This window comes from Suncus etruscus, chromosome X (genome assembly GCF_024139225.1).
Source record: "Suncus etruscus isolate mSunEtr1 chromosome X, mSunEtr1.pri.cur, whole genome shotgun sequence".
Taxonomy (NCBI): Eukaryota; Metazoa; Chordata; class Mammalia; order Eulipotyphla; family Soricidae; genus Suncus; species Suncus etruscus.
The window spans coordinates 70566980-70590200 of NC_064868.1; the positions used below are offsets into that span (position 1 = coordinate 70566980).

The 23221-nt window shown below is 36.8% G+C and overlaps 1 protein-coding gene across 1 annotated transcript; it reads left to right on the plus strand.

The window, feature by feature from the left end:
* The first annotated feature begins 2994 nt into the window (after positions 1–2994).
* Positions 2995–3930, plus strand: LOC125998898 (protein ARMCX6-like). The gene is made up of 2 exons (XM_049766930.1): positions 2995–3017; positions 3330–3930. Exons 1-2 carry the CDS (start codon positions 2995–2997, stop codon positions 3928–3930), a joined length of 624 nt encoding a protein of 207 aa, XP_049622887.1.
* Positions 3931–23221: the final 19291 nt, after the last annotated feature.

The window sequence follows — 23221 nt, forward strand, 5'->3', positions numbered from 1 at the left end:
AGGGACATTGGTGGCTCAAAGGTTGAATTGGTGATGGGGAGTTTACATTTTATGACTGGAACCCAGTTACGAACATGATTGTACCCATGGTGTTTAAATAAAGATATTATTATAAATAAAAAATTAAACAAAAGCAAACATTTTTTTACAAAAAAAGAGAAGGTAAATCCTGCCTGATGAAGACATATTTGAACAATTAGGTGATGTGATCCAAAAGACAGAGCTATTAATCTCCATGTGCCACTGACTTTAAAATTTGACACTATAGGGGCCGGAGAGGTGGCGCTAGAGGTAAGGCGTCTGCCTTGCAAGCGCTTACCAAGGAAGGACCTCGGTTCGATCACCTGGCATCCCATATGGTCCCCCCAAACCAGAGGCAATTTCTGAGCGCTTAGCCAGGAGTAACCCCTGAGCATCAAATGGGTGTGGCCCAAAAAGAACTAAAAAATTTTTTTTTAAATTGACACTATAGATAGTTATATAGATATAGTTATGTAGATATAGATATTTTGCCTTAAATGCCATTCTCAGAAATAACTGGAAGTCAAATTCTGGAAAGCATTATTTTTGAAAACTCCCTATGCATATTAAATTATTAAAAAAATTAAAAATCAGTATTTACAAGAAAATCGGGCTGAGTAGTCAATAAATAATTTAAATAAATTATTATTTAAATTTAAATAGCCATCTCAATCATTATCTAATGAAATCTGATTTCTATGGGTTTATGAGATATTATAAATATTAGTTACTAAGAGGAGGGTAAGAGAAGAGATGGGCTGTTTCTATATATTCTAGGAAAAGACAAAGTGATAGAAGTAGAAACTTACTTTACGAGATAATATATTCTTTTCCTGGGCAAATAGAGAAAGGTAAATTTCAGGAAAGTAAAAATTTTTTTCTTCTAGGGTTGGCAAAGAAAAAAGAATAAAAAAGAAAATAGAAAGAAAAAAGATGTGATGGGTCTGGTATATTGGTATGGAGGTGCAGAGGTAGGCACATTTTTGCATTGGTGATGGCCACATGGAAACTTCAGAATCATGACTCATTGGCAATATTCATCCTTCATAACCTCGAATTATGGAAAGTGTTTTTTCCCAACTGTCAGCTTCCTGTTTATCCTGAGGTACATGTATGTAGCCAAGTGAAAACGGAAGAATTTTCTGTTTGTGTGATGGTAAGTGTGCGAGTAAGCTTTGTCTGGGAAGACTTAGGCCAGATTGGGATGGGGGAAGGAGAAAATATTTTAATAAACCAGCACTTCTCTAAATACTTACATATAACTCACTGGTCAATTTTATAGCAATAAATAATGTATGAAGTGGTGGTATGGAATGATGCTGGGTTTGTGAAGTGAGAAAAGAACTGTTGGCTAGAATAAACTGTTTACTGAATCAATAAAAGGTTGTCACTTAAAAGAGTACTAAATCATATCATCACAATTATGTTTGTAATCAAGATGTTTAAATAAAGATATTATAAAAAAGAGTTTATATAAAAATAAAAAAGCAAGAAAGATGCAAAAAAAAAAGTGCTATATCTTTATCTGTTGATCTCCTTGTTCGTCTATAGGTGGCAGCACCAAATAAAGGAAAGAAAGAAACAAGATATTTATTAGAAAACCATGATTTCAAGGCTGTGTTAGAAAAAAAAAAAAACCCGGGCCCGGAGAGATAGCACAGCGGCATTTGCCTTGCAAGCAGCCGATCCAGGACCAAAGGTGGTTGTTTCGAATCCCGGTGTCCCATATGGTCCCCCGTGCCTGCCAGGAGCTATTTCTGAGCAGACAGCCAGATGTAACCCCTGAGCACTGCCGGTGTGACCCAAAAACCAAAAACCAAAAAAAAAAAAAAAAAAGAAAAAGAAAAAAAAAACCCTGGGATATGGCAACGAGAAGGTATGGAGCCAGTGGTTGTTCTGAAGAGTTGCTTCAAGAGTGGAGAAGCCCTGAATCTCTTAGGCCATGGGAATTTCCTTCCTTCCCCAATACTTACTGTGCCTATACAAAAAAAAAATGGTGCGGTAACACCAAGCCCTGCCACTGCACCACTTTTTTTGGTATTGTTTTGCTTTATTTTTTGTTTGTTTTTTTGATATTATCTCACTTCTCTTTTTTCTTCCACTTTTTTCTTTCTTTTTCACTTTTGTGGATATTATTCGGTGATGTTTTTTCTTTCTATTTTAGTAGTTGATACCAAGTTTTTCCTTCTCTTTTCCTTAACTTTTTTTTTATCTTTAACAGAATAGCATAACTTGAATCATTCAGTCTCATAAACTGAGGGGGGGAAGAATGATACCAGGACATAGTGTAAATAAAAAAATGACCAGACTGGAACACCAAACAGAATAGATACCCAACCTATAACAAGCTGTAAGGCGGAGACCATTTACAGGATTCTGGGGGTAAAGGAGGGAGATGTGGGAGACATGCTGGGAACAAGAGTGGAGGGAGGATAACATTGGTGGTGGGAATGCCCTTCATTCATTGTCACTATGTATCGTAAATAATTCTGTGTAAATGAACTTCAGTCACAATAAAAAAATAAAAAAAAAGATTTTATAAAGATCCCCATTTTAATATAGTAATAAAGGCAAAGAAAATTATAAACAATTTTATTGTAGCAGCTAATAAATTTTGCTTGTAATTTGTTTATTATTTCTTGAGCTTATATTTTGTTTCCTTTAAAAATACTTGAAAACAAAAAAATCATTATCTTAAATAAAAGTGATTCTTTGCTTTGGAAAAAAAGAAATGAGCTTATCGCAAAACAGTGATATCAGCAAATAAGAACCGACACTTGCACTCCTATCCCTGGTTCAGGAAAGAATAATGTAGTTCCCGCTATTTACAACTCCAAAGATTAAGTTTCATTATCTAATAAGAGGGTGGAGAGGAGAAAGGTAGCCTTCTAAAGAAAGAGAATAAGGTCAGAAGAGTTGCTGATAGGGAGAAGATAAAAGTAGAATAAAAATGTAGGGATTTGAGGGACAAAGATGGGTGACGAAATGATTGTTAGGTATAATGGGGGATGTACTTAATACTTAAATAGGCAACAGTTGAACAGAATTCACAATGGGCAAAGTGCTATTATACAAGACAATATTCTCTTCTAAGGCCAACCTGTAGAAAAAATTAAAGAAGGGGAGAAAAGCATAGATTCTTACTAAGTTTGGCCACTGGAGACAAGGAGATTGCACAAAGAGGTAGAACATGGACATATTCTAATTATAATTTAAAAATATTTTTGATGGACATTTGTTTGATTTAACATCTATGGATAGATCATGGAGAGATGAAGGTTATTGTAATGAACCTGGGCCCCATGAAGCATAGAAGACAGGTTGTCAGGTGGGGGCAAGGCTACCAGAGCACACCCAGTGAAACAGCGTCCTTTCCCCTATGAACATAAAAGTACATGGAGTATTCAAAACTTTAAACATTACACTTGTGCTCTAGACCTCACCAAGTGTCGTTCCATTCAGGAAAAAATGTTATTTGCTCAGCACACAGCTGCCAGATTTTCATTTAACCACAATATCAACACTCATTTGGCCAGACTCTCCATAGTCGAAAACACAATCCCCACTCCCAACTCTGCTTTTAAGGAGAAGGCTCTACATGCCCTGGGAAACTTGAATGTGAGTGCTGAAAATCAGTCCCAGATTAAGTTGTACCTCAATGAAGTGTGCCGGGAAAATGTGTCACACTGCTGCAACTTACTTCTGCAGCAGGCTGGATTAAATTTGCTAATAAGCATGACAGTTATTAATAATATGCTTCCCAAATTCGTTTCAGACTTGAAGATTCCTTTGATAACAGAGCAAAGTGGATGTGTTGAGCTTCAGGGTTTGCAACCACTGATAGCTCTGTCTTCAAAACCAGTCATGGCAGGGGACTTTCTAGGTGCTCAAATGCCTTATAGATGCTGAAGGGACTGTTTCCCCTGGCATCTACAGGCTGATTGGTGCTCCTGGAAACAGGAGTAGACATCGATGTCTATCGTGTGTTCAGGCTAAGACTGAAAAATGGAATGGGTACTGGGCATTATATATGGGTACTACATGTACTCTGAAGGGGTTGCCCTTCAAGGGCTCTTCAAAGGGGCATGTTAGAGGAGATTCAGAGGTGCTGGACATGGCTCTGGTCAGTCCATGCATGGCAGGTATTGGCACCTGTGAGAGGGCAAAAAGAGACAGCCTGAATTACTTTAAGACAATCTGTGGATTTAGACCAATTTGTCACCTCCCCACATGCTCTAATCCCTCCATCAGAGTCACAACCACTGCATCACCAATGCCTGAGACCCTGCACACTTTTGATGCGCCTAGCAATGATCATCTTCCTCAAAGACACTATATGCACAGTTGACAAGAGTGCTCTATTTGGGCAGTGCTGGGTCTGAGTCAGATGTCCCCTTCTCTTCTCCCTGGGATAATGCACTGGGCTGCTGGGCCCTGGGCCTCAAGGTTCTTCAAGTACATGCTCTTTGTTTCTGGGTTTCCCCTCTTGACTGAGAGTAACTCTATTTCATGTTTTCTCTCCCTTTCCTTGGAGTTGGGATTATGAGCAGGCCTTATGGTACCCACTGAATGCTTCTAGATTAGAAGTCAGCTTGGGCACATGCTAGATCCTACGACCAATTCCAGGGAATCCATCAACATGAGTGAGGGTACTACCTCTTCCCAGGCCTGGGCATTTGAATGGTAAGCTCCCAATTTACAAATTGTTAACATACTCCCTTCCTAGTAAGTCCTACCTCTCTGGGCCTACCTCTGCTGACTCTGGGTCCCTGTCTTATTCCCCAAGAGTTGCTAAGACCACACCCCTTTTTCTCCAAGGAAACCTCAGGTAGGCTGGGCCACTGTTTCCTAAATAGGGTTTCCCAGAAAATGGCTCCACATTTGCTGGTCCCAGTGGTGCCTGTCATTAGTGGCACCTTGTTGCTCAGCCCCTTTAGTATCAGCACAAAGGCCGACCATGTTCTTATTCCTGGCCCCTGGGCCCGACTAACCTGAATCTCCCTACTCTTCTGCAGTCTGAATCCCCATTTGAGTCCTATCACAAGCAGTTGTTGAGTTGACTGAGGCAGGCACTGGATGCTCCCAGGTCTTAGTGTACAAGAAGGCCATCACAGATTTCTGAGTCTCCTGAGTACCTCTGAGCACCTACCTGTGTCACAGGGAAGTCTGTGGACATGAAGTTGCCTGCAGAGGACAGGACAAGCCCTGTCTTCTAAACCTGCTGCATACATTTCACTCTAGCACTCACTGGGACAGGTATTGACCTCTTTTTAATTCTTTGGTGGGGGGCACATCTTGCAGTGCTCATGGTTTATTTCTCGCTCTGTACTCAAGGATTACTCCTTGTGGTGCTCAGGAAACCATATGGGGTGTCAAGGGTTGAAGCATGCCAAGGATTGACAGCATGCAACACCAATGCCCTACTCCCTGGACTATAGCTCTGGTCCTCCATTTTAAATTATTTTTCTAGATGAACAACAAATTAGCCCAGCACCACTCTGTGTACCACTCCCTTCTGATGCTTCTGTGTGGCATGTTCTAGGATCGTTTTGTAGTCTGAGCTACACACCTTCCTCCCGTGTACCTATAACTGGCTGAAGACACTTGGCTCACTGGGTAGTCTATAGCAGGGGTCTTCAAACTACGGCCTGCGGGCTACATGAGGCCCGCAGAGGAGTCGGATCAGGCCCGCCAGCAGTGAGTGCTGTTTGGTTGCCAAGATACCTGCCAGCATATACACTCAATGCCACGGTTTCTCAGGGATGACGTCAACCGCCTCTGCCCAGGGCATGTTGTGTGCTGGGAGGGTGGGCGTGAGGGTGGTGTTGAGAGGGACACTGATGCGCCCTGGCGCCTGGCGCCCTATTGCTGATGACGTTACTGGAGGACATCAGACGCCACATGGCGAGGAGTACCACATATGGGTGACTATATGATGTAAAAAGGCGCCTGCTCCACCTCCAGGCAACGTGGTGTCTGTGTGCTGTGCCTGCCTGTCAGTGAGGTTTTCCTCCACTCCCTCCACTGCCAAAGGTCAGTCAAAAGTGCCATAGAAATAAATTTTTGCCAGATGAGTGGTTCTGCCCGATTGGGCTGTGGGTGACTCATATGAAAATTCCCCTTTGGGGGTGGTGAGGCGTTCAGTGCTGAAATCAAAGTTAGGGGGTGGGCGGTGGTTGGGAGGTTAGGGGTTCGGTGCTGAATTGCCCATGTGGAAAATTAGGGGTTCAATGCTGAAGCATTTTAAAGGAGTTACATTGAAAAGTTTATATGCATTTTGCAATTCCTTTTCAGTGTTCGCATGCTAATTCCGAACATATCAATTTGGGTATTATATAGGGAGATATAACTGAACTATCAGGGACTGAGCTGGTCTGCTTAGAAAAGCCTGCAAGGGGTAAGTGTTCACATCAGGGACTAATGGGGCTCATACACTGTGTGTTTATAAACACACATATTTGTATTTCACTAATATCAGTTTGGAATCCCTAGGAAACAATGATGTTAAGAAAAAGAAAAATTGATGGCGAGTGTAGGATATTCAAAGGACTTACGATTACTTTTTTATGTGGTATAAAAAAAGCTGTGTGTCTGATATGCCAGAATATAATTGCTGTGTTCAAAGAATACAATTTGCAACGCCACTATCAAACTCAACATAAAGATAAATATGATTGTTTGGTTGGAGAAGTGAGAAAAGATAAAAATATTACAACTGAAACATACACTGACGACTCAGCAAAATACTTTTGTGAAGCAGAAGCAGTTAAATACTTCCTCACTGTGGGCAAGTTTTCAAGTTGCCAAGCTAATAAAGTGCAATGGCAAACCATTTGTGGAGGTAGAATATGTTAAAGAATGCCTTATTTCTGTTGCCAAAGAGATGTGTCCAGAGAATGCCGGTTTATTTAGTACAATGAGCCTTTCAGGAGTTACAATGATACGAAGGATTGAAGAAATGGGAGAAAATTTGCTGCACCATTTGCAAAACTCTGCAAAGAAACTTTCCTATTTTTCCTTGGCACTCGAGGAAAGCAATGATGTTCGTGATTCTGCCCAACTTCTCATTTATATGAGTGGGACAAATGAGTATTTTGAAGTCACAGAAGAGCTTGCTGCACTGCAAAGTATCTAAGGTACAACCACAAGAGTGGATATATTTGAAAAGGTTTGCCAAACTGTGAATGGTTTGGAGCTGGACTGGGTTAAACTAGTCAGTGTAACAACTGATGATGCTCCTAGCATGGTGGGGTCTAAGAGAGGAGTAATTGCTCACATTACACAAGAGATGGACAAACATAACCATCCTCATCCAATTGCCATACACTGCCTCATCCACCAACAAGTACTGTGTTGTAAATCACTGAAGTGGGACTCTTATGAAAATTGTGGTATCTTGTGTTAATTACATTAGAACTCATGCACTAAACCACAGACAATTTCAGGAATTTCTATCTGAGGTAAATGTTGCCCATGAAGATGTTCTGTACCACCCAGAAGTCCGTTGGCTGAGTAGAGGGAGAGTTTTGAAACGTTTCTATGACTTACTTCCGCAGATTACAGCTTTTCTACTTTCAAAAAACCAAGAAGTACCAGAGCTCAATGATGCAGAATGGAACTGGCACCTTGCCTTTCTGACAGATATAACAGAGCTACTCAACAGTTTCAATCTGCAACTTCAAGGCAAGGGGAAGCTCATCTGTGATATGGCATCGCATGTGAAAGCATTTGAAGTAAAATTAGGCCTTCTCATCAAACAAGTACAGGAGGAAAACTTCAGTCATCTCCCAACAACTCAAAACCTGTCAGCAGACAAACCATTGGTTGCATTCCCAAAGGAAACATGTCTGGCTTCACTAGAATTGTTGCAAAAGGAGATTCAATTTAGATTCAAAGAGCTTCATCTCCATGAACAGGACATACAGCTTTTTCGTAACCCATTTTCTGTTGAGATTGAAAATGTCCTTACAATTTACCAAATGGAACTGGCTGAACTGCAGAATTGTGACTCTCTGAAAGACACATTTAAGTCAAGTAACCTTTTGAATTTCTATGCATCTCTCCCCTCTGAGATATCCAAATATAAGGAACCATGCACTCAAAATGGTAACCATCTTTGGTAGCACTTATGCTACCATTCATTTTTCAAAAATGAAACATCTGAAATATCCAACCGGATCAAGATTAACTGATGCCCACTTGCATCACTTGTTACGGCTGGCAGTGACAAATATGGAACTGGACATTGACCATCTCATTAGCCAAAAGCAGGCTCACAGTTCCCATTGAAATACTGGTGCATGATCTGTTTATTTATAAATGGATTTAATTTTATTTATATAATATATGTACAGTGTGAGTAGGAATTAGTAGCTCATATAGTCCAGCCCTCCAGCTCTCTAAGGGACCGTAATCCGGCCCCCACTTTAAAAAGTTTGAAGACCCCTGGTCTATAGCATTGTGAACAGTTGGTGATCTGAGTTAGAGGGGGGCATGTTGGTGTTTTGTTATCGGCACTTTGATCCTGATACTTGTTCAGGACACTTGCCAGTTCACAGGAAACAAGAAAGTTTATCTCACCGGCTTTAGCATCTATATTTCCCTCTCACCAAAATTACTTGATGCTTAGGAGACAAGCAAATTAGAACATGATGCTTATTATGTGTATATAGCTAACAGTATAAGTAGATAATGTCTGTACATGTAGGCATTAGCATAAATATTTGCTTTAGCATTTTATACTGTCATATGCTTTATACATGCTAATTCAGTGTAGATTGTTTTAGTCAATTCCTCTGAGGAGCTCAGCTCATTTTCTTATTGGCAGATAATTGCATTTTCATGCAAAAAGGTCAATGGGAAACTCATTTTTATTTTCTCCTTTTTGTTCTTTGTGAGTTCTTTCACATATTCATACATATTTCCATTGAAAAATAAACTTAATGACAGTTATTGCTGTTTTGCATTAAATAAAACATTGATGCAGCATTTTCTTCTACAGTAACTTTTTTATTGTAAGAATTTATTCAAGAGACAAAATTGATTAACATAGTGAGGTAAACTAACATAACATAATATAGTAACATAACATAACATATAATATAATTGATATAATAATGCATGTAAGTCAAAGAAAGTTTCTGATTAAAAAACACAATTTTTTGATTTTACATATCTTTCACAGTAGTATTTTAGGTACATATTAACATTGAATCAGGGGAATACCCATCACCATATATATCCTCCCCTCATTCCAGTTCCCTTTCTACAACCCATATACCCCACCATCAGCCCCCGGGCTGCTAGAGTAGGTGGACCCCTTTTTGTCTGGCTTACTATTAGTGATCACATATCTGTTTGGTCCTGGAACCCTCCCTTGTTTCTCCCTCTATTTAAGAGGCAGAACTAGATAAATTGAGCTATGTGGTTTTGTTTGAAGGAAAGAAAAGCAATAGATTGGGGTACAAAATAAGAGGAAAAAAATAAAAAAGAAGTCAAAAGTCAAATATGCTGAAAATGGGCGGAGTCCCTCTAGAGGCTTCCAACTTCAGTTTGAGAGAAGATGTGAAAAAGGTAATTGAAACACCACAACAATACAGAAAGAAATATCAAATTAAATAACCAGTGGGCACTACAGCAATAAAGACAGGCACCACACAAAAGTCTTGGTTCGGAAATCAAGTCATGCTAGAGTACAAAAAGAAAGAGAAAGACAAGACAAAATAAAATAAAATAATATTGGAGACATCAACCTTAATCTCCACACCAAAATAAAGACGTCAAAAAAATCGATCAATCGATAAATAAACATGTGGAAAAATGATAGTTTTGTGCTTTTTTTCTTTTTCTTTTTCCCCCTGCATAGGCACAGTAACTGTTGGGGATATTGTAGAGGGAATTCCCTTGACCTAGGGGATACAGGGTTTCTCCACCCCTGAAGTATACTGTCATGGGATTAACTCTAGACTCCTTGCATGATCATTTACTCTCTCCTTGTTGCTTTCGTGGTGTGTGGAAGACTTCTGTTTTGTCTTGGATGGTAAAATCAGACCTCTGTATCTAGAGTTCTTGGTGGCTGTGCAGCTCAGGGAATGGAGCTTATGAAGTCTTTCTTTGTGGTTCTAGCAGTTATGCTTCTTCAGTGTCGTTTTAATCCATCTTCTGTAGTTGGTGTTCTTGGTCGGTATGTTGCTCCTAGAATGGAGCCTGGGATAAAGTCTTTCATTATGTTTCCGGAAGACCCGTTCAGTTGTGGTTGTCTCAGTCAGACTTCTGGAATTGGAGCTCTTTTTTTTTTCTGGTTTTATTTTGTTTTATTTTTTGTTTGTTTGTTTTTTTGTTTTTGTTTTTCTTTTAATTTTTATTTTTAATTATGAGAACAAGGGTGCAAAGAAAGAGGACAAGGTAAAGTTACAGTGGAAGGACAATCACCCATAACATAATTCTCAGAAGTCCCCTTGCTGATATCTTAACTTTGAAATTTCAGCCAAAGAACATTAAGATAAATAAGACAGAATCCATGTACAATTACTTTGTCCCTCAAGTCCCCAGATTGTAACACATTATAATATTTCTTAACAGTACACAAGGCAATCTAAAGCCATAAAACTTACGTAACTTCTTAAACATTACAGGCATAGTATTTTCTTACATTTCCATATACATGCTTATTAGCTTAAGTTAACCTCAAATTTTAAGTGAGTTCTTTTTAAGGATTAGAGTCAAAGGAGCACAGTAAAAATGGTGTTAAAGTGGCAATTGTTGTTTGCATAGGCCCACCAAAATATGAGGGACATGGAAAGAAATAACCTTGGCCTAAGTACTAAGAGACCAGACCCCTGAAGTTTCCTGGCACAAGACCAAGTGTAGGCTCCAGGCAAGCTAGATTGTCCAATCCAATATATTGTCTGTGGAATTGGAGCTCTTGTTTGTTGAACAAATCGTAGGCCAAAAGCTAGGCTAGAGCTTTTTGTTGCTGTTGTTATTGTTGTTGGTCCCTGGATGCGTATTGTCCAGTCTTGGTTGCAACACCCACAGTAACTTTCTAATTATCAGGAAGTTTAATTAATTAAACTAAATTAATTATTTAATTAATTTCTTACCTGGTTTTACTTTTTTAATTACCTATATTATTTTACTGTTTTTCTTTATTTCTTATTCTTTTTTTGGTTTTTGGGCCACACCCGGCATTGCTCAGGGGCTACTCCTGGCTGTCTGCTCAGAAATAGCTCCTGGCAGGCACCGGGGACCATATGGGACACCGGGATTCGAACCAACCACCTTTGGTCCTAGATCGGCTGCTTGCAAGGCACACGCCGCTGTGCTACCTCTCCAGGCCCCTGTTTTCCTTTTTTAAACAATAATTTTTAAAATAAATATTGACAGTCATTTCTTCCTGTTTCGTATTTTATTGCTCCTTTCTATTTTTCTTCTTATTGTTTTGTCAAGGACCATTGTTCTACCCATTTTATAATTTGTTTGCTTGTTTATTTTTGTTTTTTTGGGGGGGACACACCCCACATTTTTCAGGGGATTCTCCTGGCTCCGTGCTCATAAATCACTGTTGGCACTCCTGGCTGGCTCAGATGTTACAATGGATATTTAACACTATAGAACTTGTGCAAAGTTAAACCTACCTTCTGTGCTATTCTCTGGCCCCTGGTTCTACCAGTTTTAATGACAGATCTTTTAGCAATATCACTGACAATCTTTATATCTAATATCTGGAATAAAGAATATATCATATATTTATCTTATGGAATTTGTATAGTGTAAAAATGAGAGAAATAAATCTCTGTATGTTGTTCTAGGCAATTCTCATAAACCTAATATTCAGTAAAATAAACAAAATGTATAAAGATTCAATATATGTAATCTTGTTTATAAATAATATATAATCAGATTAAGATTTAAAATGGGTACTGAAAATTGCACATCAATATAACATCGTTTATTTCTGGAAAGGACTGAATTACATTTGAGTAGCAATCTGTCTAGTTATTGTTATTTATTATTATTTGAAAAATTAAAGACAACTCTGTTTTTAATCAAACTATTGATGTTTGGTGTTGTGGATGACTTATATAAAGACTGCTTTTACATGTATTTCTCTTATTCTCAGTTTTAAAATTGCATTGTTCGGTCAGAACAATAGTACAGTCTTGCATATAGTTGACTCAGATTGTATCCCATCATCCCATATGGTCCACACTCCAGGCACTTCCAGGAATGATTCCTGAGTGCAGAGCCAGGAGTAAGCTCTGACTAATATCTGGGTGTGTCCTCAATATATTTAATAAAAAACTCTCACCTAGAGGCAGGATCGGTTGTGCAGCAGTAGGACATTTGCCTTGCACGCGGCTGACCTAGGATAGACAGCAGTTTTATCCCCTGAGCCAGGAGTGATTTCTAAGAGCATATCCAGAAGTAACCCCTGTTTGTCACTGGGTTTGCCCCCCAAAAAAACCCCTCTCACTAGATATATCCTCAACATTTTTATATTATAATGATTAAAAGAAGACTTTACAAGCCTTCAAATAAAAGTAATATATAAATCACACTAAGGTCATATTTCTTATTCAGTCTACTGAATGCTAGATGTTAATGACAACATTCATCTTCAAATTGTTCGAATATGTGCTTTTCTCTAGTATTTTATCTCCAAACATGACTTCAAGTAAGGATGTAATGCTAAGATTGAAAGAACTCAATGTTTACCCTTGTGAACCTTCTGTCAGTTAGCTTTTTGACCATGTATTCTTCTAAAATAAGGCAGTAATCAAGTCAGACACAAATGCAAAATCAGTTAAATCATTATTTAAACCTGGAAAGCAATGAAGATAACGTCAAAACTGTAAACCCTGATTGACCAGATCAAAGTGAATCAATATGACAGAGAATCAGAAGTAGTGGGTGAATTCACAAATAAAAGAAGACTTACTGTAAGCAGGTCGTTGTTGTTGTTAAGTCTTCTCAGTGTTAGGGAAGTCTCTTTTCAGCAGGTCAATGTCTGAGCAGTGGTAGGGTCTTCCATGGTAGAGGATTGCTTCCAGGTAATGTTATAGACAAAGTTGGATGTTTTGTGGATGGCTTCCCTGGTTCAGAGGTGAATGGAACATGCCCATTCTTCTAAGGCCTGTGCCAGGTCGTTATGTCAATGTTCAGGGTGTAAGGTCCCTTTGCACTACAAGATTTGTGTGTTCCAATCTCTATTAGATAAGATCTGCTTTGTATGTATAGTATTTTCTCATTTTAATGTGCCTATGCAAAAAAGGAACAATGCCACGTGGCGTTATTGGCGCATATGGGGGACAAAAGAACAAGTCCAACAATTCCCATGCATTGCCCTTTAATTGTGAGGTGAAACGAGAGGATGCTCCACATCCTGAATTCAATGTAGGATATGCAGATTCCAGGATCTTTAATACAGAAACATGATACCAACAACAGAGACTGTGTGAAAAATAAAAGTGTGTTGGCACTACAGAGAATGTCTTGGATTGGACCATCTAACTTGCCTGGAGCCTAGAGTTGGTTTTATGCCAGGAAATTTCAGGGATAGGGTCTCTTTGTATTTAGGCCAAGGTTATTCCTTTCCATGCCCCTCATATTTTGGTGAGCCTATGCAAACAACAATTGCCACTGTAACACCATTTTACTGTGCTCCTTTGACTCTAATCCTTAAAAAAACCCACTTAAACTTTTGAGGTTAACTTCTAATATGCATGTACATGGAAATGTAAAAAAAATACTATGCCTCTAATGTTTAAGGAGTTACATAAGTTTTATGGCTTTAGATTGCCTTGTGTGCTGCTAAGAAATATAATGTATTACAATCTGGGGACTTGAGGGACAAAGTAATTGTACATGGATTCTGTTTTATTTATCTCAATGTTCTTTGGCTGAAAGTTCAAAGTTAAGATATCAGCAAGGGGACTTCTTCTGAGAATTATGTTATGGGTGATTGTCCTTCCACTGTAACTTTACCTTGTCCTCTTTCTCTGCATCTTTGTTCTCATAATTAAAAATAAAAAATTAAAAAAAAGACTTACTAAAATCAGTTGAGTGTTTTAAAAAACTAGAGGAGAAAGGCAGACGAGAAAATAAAATAAAATTAGAAGAACCTTTAATGAAATTTTATAATAATGGAGCTCAATGAACCATGTATGCCTGAAACCATATTATTGTGTAACCTTTTACATTGACTTTGAGCCTGGCCATGTGACTGCTTAGGTCAATTTGAACATTAAGAAAAATGACCAGGAAGAATTTTAATATTGTATTTTCAGTGGGATGCACACTCTTTCTGCTCTGAGTCAAATCCTAGGTAAGCTAAAGAGAGGATGAGAATGCTTAAAATAGACATGAACTGTCCTCAAGTAATATTTCCATTGATACCAGCCACATAAATGACCTTAGGCAAGATTTAAAAAGAACCAACTAAATAAGCCAAGTGCAAATTTGTAATCCAAAATAAAGAGCCAATAAATGTCTGTTTTGTATTAATTTAGAAAATATATGTATATATGTCATTGCAGTATTTAATACAATAACTAGGACATAAAAGCAACTGGAATATCTAGTGACAGATTGATCAAAAAATAATCTGTTGCAGGAACTGGAGAGAGTACAGGGATTGAAACACTTGCCTTGCATCCTGTTGACCCCAGTTTGAATTCCCAGCACCCCTTGAGCACTAAGTATGGAAATATTAAGCACAGAGCCAGGAATTCCTCCTCAACACTGTCTAATATAGATCAAATGGCCCACCCACCAAAGAACCTGTAGCATATGCACACAATGAAGTAATACACAGCTGTAAGATCATCTGAAAAATTGAAATTTGCTCTAATTTGGATGTGAATGAATGATGTTATGTTAAGTGAAAAAAGTCAGAAATTGGACAAATACGGAATGATATCATTCACTTGTGTTATACGAATAAATAAAACAAGGGAATAGACTATAATAAAAGTGAAAAATTGTTGGCCTTCACTTAAAAACCTGACCAAACAAGTGTGGGAGGGAAGGATACATTTGTAACTAGACATGAAGAAGTGAACTAGAAGTAAAAAAAGTATAAAGGTGTAGGGATTACCTAACATCAAGACCATAAACATTAAAACTTTGTAAACATGTTACCTTAACCACAGCAACAATATAAATAATTTCAAAATATGTTTTTGTAAGCCACAGAGTTTTGAAGTGATTTGTTATATAGCAATAGACTATAGGTACACAGAACAAATATTGTTTATTTTGTACAAGAACCTAGAAAATAAGATAATGAGTTTAACATTTGGTGGACTATAATGTATAGAATCTATTCTATTGTGAATGTAATAACAGTATTTTCAGAAAATTACAGAAGGCTGGATTGGATAAGGTGTCCTTGACATCTGAACATTTCACTTAAAATGGGGAAGGTTTGAAGTAGCTTTGAAGTTATCAGTAAATATTTCCAGGATTAAATGCACTCATAAATCTTATTTATAACTTACCTGTATCTCTCCCACACCAAAATACAGATAAGCACAGATACCAAGTGGCTACAAAGGCAACTTTCCTACATCCCAAGAAAGACCTAGGATAAACTTGTAAAAGTATCTAAAAGATTTAAACACTAGGTAAATGGTTTCATGCTCAATTGGGTCCTTCTGTGGATCTCAAAAACAAGGTAAATTTTCCATTATAATAGGATAAATAAGGTGGGCTAGGGAAATAACTTTGTAGACTGGTGCTCATGCCTGGGGAAATCTGGCACCATATATTTCCTTGGACAACACTGGGTGCCATTCCTAGCACCATGCTTAGAGTAACTCTGAACACCGCTGGATGTAGTCCCAATCACACCCATTTCCACCAAATTTGGTCAAAGCTTCTTATATTAATTGATATGTATGTAAACATACACAAATCCAATTTACTTTTCTATTGTTCTACAACAATCAACTTTTCCATTATTTTTTCATTTTAAATTTTCTATGTTGAAGGTCATAAACAGTATGTAGACAATTGTGAATATATAGATACAGCTCATTGCTGAAGCAATCAGGGTTTTAGTATTTGAACTTAGATTGTATAGTTTTAGAAAATGATTCTTATATTGACATTAAATTGAATAAAATGTGGCTTAAAGTATGAGGCAAATGCATGAAAATAAAAGAAGATTAATAGACACAGACCAATGAAATATATTGAAAACATTGAGACAGACCTTCAGGTATACAGTAAGTCAATATTTAGTAAAGGAATTAAGAGCATGAAATAGAGGAAGAAAAACTTTTTCAGCAAATGGTCTGGGAAAACTTAACAGTCATATGTAAAAAAGCAAAGTAAAATCCCTATTTCACACCACATGCAAAAATCAATTAAGAAAAAATTTAAAAATCTCAATCGCATGCTTGAATACATAAATTTTACAGAGGTAAATGTAGGCAAAAGCTTTCATTACATTGACTCTAGAAGAATATTTAATAGTGCAATAGTTTGGATAAGCAAAAAGAGCAAATATAAACAAATAAGACTACGTCAAATTCAAAAGCTTATGTATTACAAAATATTTTATGATCAGAATAAAGATAAGTCAAAAGATTGGTGACTGTCACCATCTGATAGATTAAAATTCCATGACATATAAATCACTACTATATTTTAATAGGAAAACAACAAACAACCTCATTAAGAAAATGAGGAGAGGAGAAAAATCATTGAAAAGAGAAAATCCCTCAAAGAAGAAATACAGACGATACAGGGCATATGAAAAATTGTCCTGTACCACTGAAAATCAAGGAAATTCAAAGCAAAACAACACTTATATGTCACCTCACACCAGTGAAACTATCACACATCACAAAGCATAAAAACAACCAGAGAGTGCGTGAATATGGGAAAAATAGTGGAGTCAATTAGTTCAACCTTTTTAGAAAATAATACAGACACTTCAAAAAAACCCATTAACTTATATCCCATATTACCCAGCAATACAACTTCTTGGCAACTACCTCAAGGGCCACCAAATTCGACTTTATATAAGACATTTGTAATCTTATCTAAGAAATACTTTAAACACCATGGTTTATGAGATTGTTCATAATACAGTTGTTTTTTTCCCACAGTTACAAGATTGTTCATAATTGAGTTTTAGTCATACAATTAATGTACAACACACTTCACCAGTGAACAGTTTCTGCCAACAATGTCTCCAGTTTCTGTCCCTCTTTCTCTTCCTGCCCTCTCCCCTGCATGGAGCTGTAGAAAACACTTTTCTTCTCTCTCTTTCTTTCTCACTATTCCCCATTTTTACTTTTACCTACAGTGGTTTGCAGTATTGTAAGTGAAGGAGTATCATGTATAGCACTTTATCTCCATTAAGTATGCAGTTCTTGTCCAAAATGATCATTTCCAACTATCAATGTCATAGTGGTCCCTAACTGCACTGCTCTGCTCTTTATGGCAATCTCTCTACCATAGACAGGTCCTCCTATAACTAGTCTCTATTTTCTCTGGAAATATTACCATACTATCTATTGTTCTTTTTTTCTTTTTTTGGGGTTGCCACACCCAGTGAGGCTCAGGGGTTCCTCCTGGTTCTACACTAAGAAATCTCTCCTGGCTAGCTTGGGGGACCATATGGTATGCCAGGGTATCTAACCCGGGGCCGTCCTAGGTCAGCCAAATTCAAGGCAAATGCCTTACTGCTGTGCTTTTGCTCTGTCCACCATGCTATCTGTTTTTCTATTCCACAAATAAATGCATACATTCTATGTCTAGCCCTCTCCCTCTGACTCATTTTACTCAGTGTAATACTCAATCAGCCATATATAAGAAAATTACATGACTTTATTGTCCCTAAGGTCTGCGTAGTATTCCGTTGCATAGATATATCACTGTTTTTATCTTTTCATCTGTTCTAATTCACTTAGGTTGTTTCCAGTTTCCAGCTATTATGAACAGTGCTGCAATGAACTTAGGAATGCATTTCTCTGCATTGTGTTTTTGGGTTCCTAGAGTATCTTCCTAGGAGTGGTATTGCTGATCAAATGGAAACTCTATTTCTAGTTATTTGAGGAATATTCATATATCCATAATGTTATGAAGAGTTCTGACTATATTTTTCTCTATTTATCTTATGGTTTGATGTCTTATGTCAATGTATTTAATCGATTCTGATAAGAAGTTTGTGAGCAGTGTTTGAGGTATAGGTTCACAGTTTTGCATGGAGTTGAGCAGTTTTTCCAACTCCATCTATTGAAGGGATTTCCTTGCTTCACTTTGTAAATTTTGTCCATGTATCAAAGATTAATTGGTCACATACATGACAGTCAGCTTCAGGATATTCAAGTCTATTCCATTGATCTGAGAGTCTGTCTTTATTCCAGTACCATGCCAGTTTTGATGTATGTGGCTTTATATTACAATTTGAAGTTGATAAAAATGTTTCCCCCATCTTATTTTCCCCAATAATTGCTTTAGTTATTCATGGAGGTTTATTAGCTCATATGAATTCCATGATTGATATATTTCATTGAACATTTTTATGAATATCCTTATGATAATGCTTTGTACAATGCTTTGGAAAGTACTGTAATTTTAATTATTTTAATTCTCCCAGATTATGAGCAGGTTAAGCATTTTAAGTCTTTGTCTCCCTTTTATTTCTTGAAGCAGTGTTTTGTAGTTTTCTTTGCATAAGTTTTTCACCTCTTTTAAGTGTCTTCTAAGGTACTCGAGTCTCTGTGACAAAGTCATGAAGTGGCTGGTTTTAATATCTCTTTCTTTTCTTTCATTATTGTATATAGAAAAGTCACAGATTTTGTGTTTTTATTTTGCAGCTTACCATTTTACAAATTTATTGTTTCTGAAAGATTTTTTGCATTGTCTTTAGAATTTTCTAAATATAATGTTATTTATTCTGCAAACAATGAAAGCTTGATTTTTTTCCTTTCCTACCTGGATGCCAATAATTCTTATGTTATTTCTGCTGATTTCATCCCAAAGGCCTATTGTTGTCTGTTCACTTGCTTTGAGACTTTTTCATCTATTGTTAATTTAAGACTCTTTTCGACTTCTGCTGTTGTATGGAGGTTTTCCAACTTCTGTTCTCATATGGAAGTGTTATGCAGCTCATCTTCAAGATCACTGATTCTATCCCCAGAAGCTGTTACTCTGATGATGAGACCTTCCAGGGAGTTTTTAATTTTTCATTTTTTCCACCAAGTTTTTCAGTTCTGTTTTAAGTTTTCTCATTCTACTCTCATATCCTCTTGAGTCTTATTGGTTTCTCTAGGTTTCTTCAACATCTTCAAAATTCACTCTCTAAATTCATTATCAAAGAGGTTATATATGTGACTGATACTTGTTGGGTATTCAGAATTATCACCTTCATGCATTAAATATTGTTCTGAGTTGCTTTTACATTGCAACTTTTGCAGTGTAGTATTACTTTTATGTATTGTGATGGGGCTCATTGACTAGAATAAATGTTTGACCACAGACCAAAGCAGCTTCGGCACACACTTCTCTGGGTTCACTAAACTGGCTTGAAAATGGCTCTTCTGAGTCAAAGAGGAGCCCACTGCTGATCTTTCTGTATGCCTCAGTTTCTTGTAACTGTGTGGCTTGGTGGAGTCCATCTGGGGTGACTGGAAATCCCCCTTCTTGGTTCTTATCTTTCCCTTGGGGTACAATTATTTGGGGGTGAAAACAACTCTTATGATGATAGTTGCATTCTTAAGATCATTGCCGCACTCTTCACAATAGTCAGAATCTCGAAAACACTAGTTTCCAAGATATATGACTGGCTAAAATATCTATGATATATACACAGTGGATTCCTACTTATCTATGACAAAGACAAAATAATGAAATATGTTGCTACATAAATAGAAATGAAAGGTATCAGACTGAATAAATTCAGTCAGAAGGTTAGCTACAAATAATAATCTTTGTCATGTGTGGGATATTAAAGCCATGATATGGAAACAGCAAATGACCAAAAGTAACAGAATATAAGAATTTGACCATAAAACAGACTTACTATGCCAGTGAAGTTGGGAGTTAAATGGGATGGTTTGGAAGACAGGGATTGAAGGGGGCAACCTAAAACAGTGTTAGAGGGGAATAGATGCTATGATAAATGATATGTTGTTGGAAGACTTTATGCATGAAATCCTATCTACATTACTGTAAAACTGTAGTCACAGTGATAAATATAAAATTAAAAAACAACCTTGCTATTTTAAAAAGGTGGAATAAATATAGTAGAGATTATATCTTTATTTTATGACATGAGATGTGAGTAAATACTGATTAAAATTTATGAATTATAATACAAGTTTATGTATCTGACGAGGTTTATTTAGCTCATTATTCATTTTAGTTGGTATCTGACCTATTTCCATCACTAGAACCAAGTTTCAAGGTCCTTTCGACCTGAATTGCTACCATTTTCTAAATATTTTGAATAGTGATTTTCATGCAGTGGTAAGCAATAAAAATAGTAGATTTCATAATTAAAATATTAGTACTATAAGCATGGAAACAAGAGAGGAGAAAGGATCGTAAAATAAATGATTCAAAATTTCCCATTTTCATATCAGAAAATTATTAGAAGTAAAAGGTATTTCTGAACATTGAATATAAGCACAGAAAGTTCTCAGTTTTGGCAACATTGACACCATTTGCTGGGAACTGCTCAATGGTCTCTTCCCACAAATACTAGTAGCACACTTCTTCCAGTTGTGACAACTAAAAATGTCCCCATGCACATGTTTTATGTGAGGGCTCAGAATCAACCTTTGTTAAGAACCACTTAAAGGTGTCTAAAATATGAAAACCTACCTCTGGCCTTTGAAATGTGCCACAGAATCTAGGTATGAGCAAGAGAGGCATCATTATTTTTTTACTATAAGCTCTGTATTAATTGCTTTGCTCACATGTTTTTCTGATAAGTATGAATAACACATTAATGAGAAGAAATTAATGGGACTTTGTGATAGGATGAGATTGATAATGACTAGCTTTCTGACCAATTCAATTGGGTGGATGGGAATTTTATTTAAGGAGACCAGAAAATATAGGAAAAGTTTTGATGTAGATCTGGAGAATGGTGACTCCTATTTCAAATACATTTAGCACAAACAAACTGTGGTATAATTAATATGCAGTTATCAGATTACTCATAGGCTAAGTGACTTATGAATCACTGACACATCAGGGATAATTGCAACCATGGCAATGGAAAAATTTCCTAGAAAGGAAAGTGAATAGAGAATAGAATCTCAAGGGACAGCAAGTTACAGAGTGGTTAACATTCTGCTCTATTTCATGCACATGCATTTTATTAACTAATATTATATTTCAAGTGTTACTTTAAACTCATGTTTACAAGATTCTCTGTTCAAAATATTGTACCTCTATTGAAGATATTAAAAATATATAAGCACAAACTCCTATCCAAAACTCGAATTGCAGCCTGAACACTACAATTAAATTGAGTTGACACTCAACACTAATTAAGTGTGAGGGCTAGCAATATTGATAAACATAAGAACCACTATTTGGTCCATAGAATTTATCATATAGTAGGGGATATTGGCAAAAGAAGTGGGAAATATAATGAAGTAAAATGAATACTAAGAAGCTTAATCATGAAATTAATCTCTCATGAAATTAAAGATGTAATGGGATATAATTTAAACATGTTTTGTGTAATCCATTTGTCTTTAAGTATGCTCAATTACTAGGACTGAAAGAAACTGTTTTGTATTTTTTCTCCTGTGCTTCTTAGTAAGAAAACTCAGAAAGGCACACAGGGAACAAACAGTTATTTGCCTTTCTGAACCTGAGTGTCTCTGTCCAAACCAAATCATTATGTGCTGATCTCTAACTCCTTCATAGAGAGCATCTCCACAAACTTGTAAATTGCTTTTATGCTTGTCAGTCTGCTCAGTCAATTTTCTAGAGAACCTGTGATTCCACACTCTAAAGTCAGACAGTAAACAATGGTATCTCCAGAGAGACTGCAAATTTTTTTCTCCCTTTTTTTCAATTTTGTAAGAACACTTAACATGAGATCTACGTTCTTTAAAAAGTTTTATTTATTCTTATTCTTAGAAATAAGAATCATGCACAATTTCATAGCAGGAGTTTCCATAGAGCAAGATCTCTATAACATGAAGAATAGAAAGATTGTGCTAAATAAGAAGCCCCATGGACATGTTATATTTGCAGGAAGCATTCTGTCTTAAGATAGCATTGGACATGAATCTACTTTCAGGCAGCAGGAGAGAGGAAAAATTGTACTTACATTAGCCCCACAATTATCTCTATTTAATTATATCTTGAATCTTCAGGAAAATTCTTGACATCAAGGAAAATCATCGTGGCCCTCATCCTACATGAGAATTTTGCAAATAAATTACTCAATAAAACTTGATATTCCTTAAAGATGAGGATGTAAAATTAAACAAACACAAGATGTAAGTACAGGTAACATACACAAAGAATAAAAGCAAACTGAGAAATGGATGGCAGATCAAAAATTCATCTGTAAATAAAGTAGATAGGGACCAGAATACAGTGGGTAAGGTATTTGTCTTGCACACAGTAGTCTCAGGTTCAAACTCTAGTTTCCCATATTCTCCCCCTGAGTGCAGAGCCAGGAGTAACTCCTGAGCAACTCTCAGTGTGACCTCACCCCCCAATTTAAATAAATAAAATATAAAGGGGCTGAAGAGATAGTATAGATAGTAAGAGTTTGCATTGCATGCAGCTGACAAGGGTTCAATCCCTGCACAGCATATTGTCCCTGTGCCCCACTAGGAGAGATCTCTGAGTGCAGAGCCAAGAATAAACTCTGACAATTGCTGGTTTGATAAACCACATGAAGAGGAAGGAGAAAGAGGAAGTTAGTATGGGCATTCTGATTTTATTCTCTTTAGTGGCTAGGTTTAAAAGATAAACATCCAAATATACAATTTTGGCAATCAGGGCAAAATATACTTGGTAGATGAATTATTTATGGTTACTATATGAGGTGCCAGGGAATGGAACCATTTCAGCATCTTGAAAAGCAAATATACTACCAGCTGTAACTGTATCTCCAGTTACAAAAAGGTAATTTTTGTGTAGTAATATAAAAATGAATGATTACTATGTATGAATATAGAATGCATCTATACATACTGTATAGGGTATA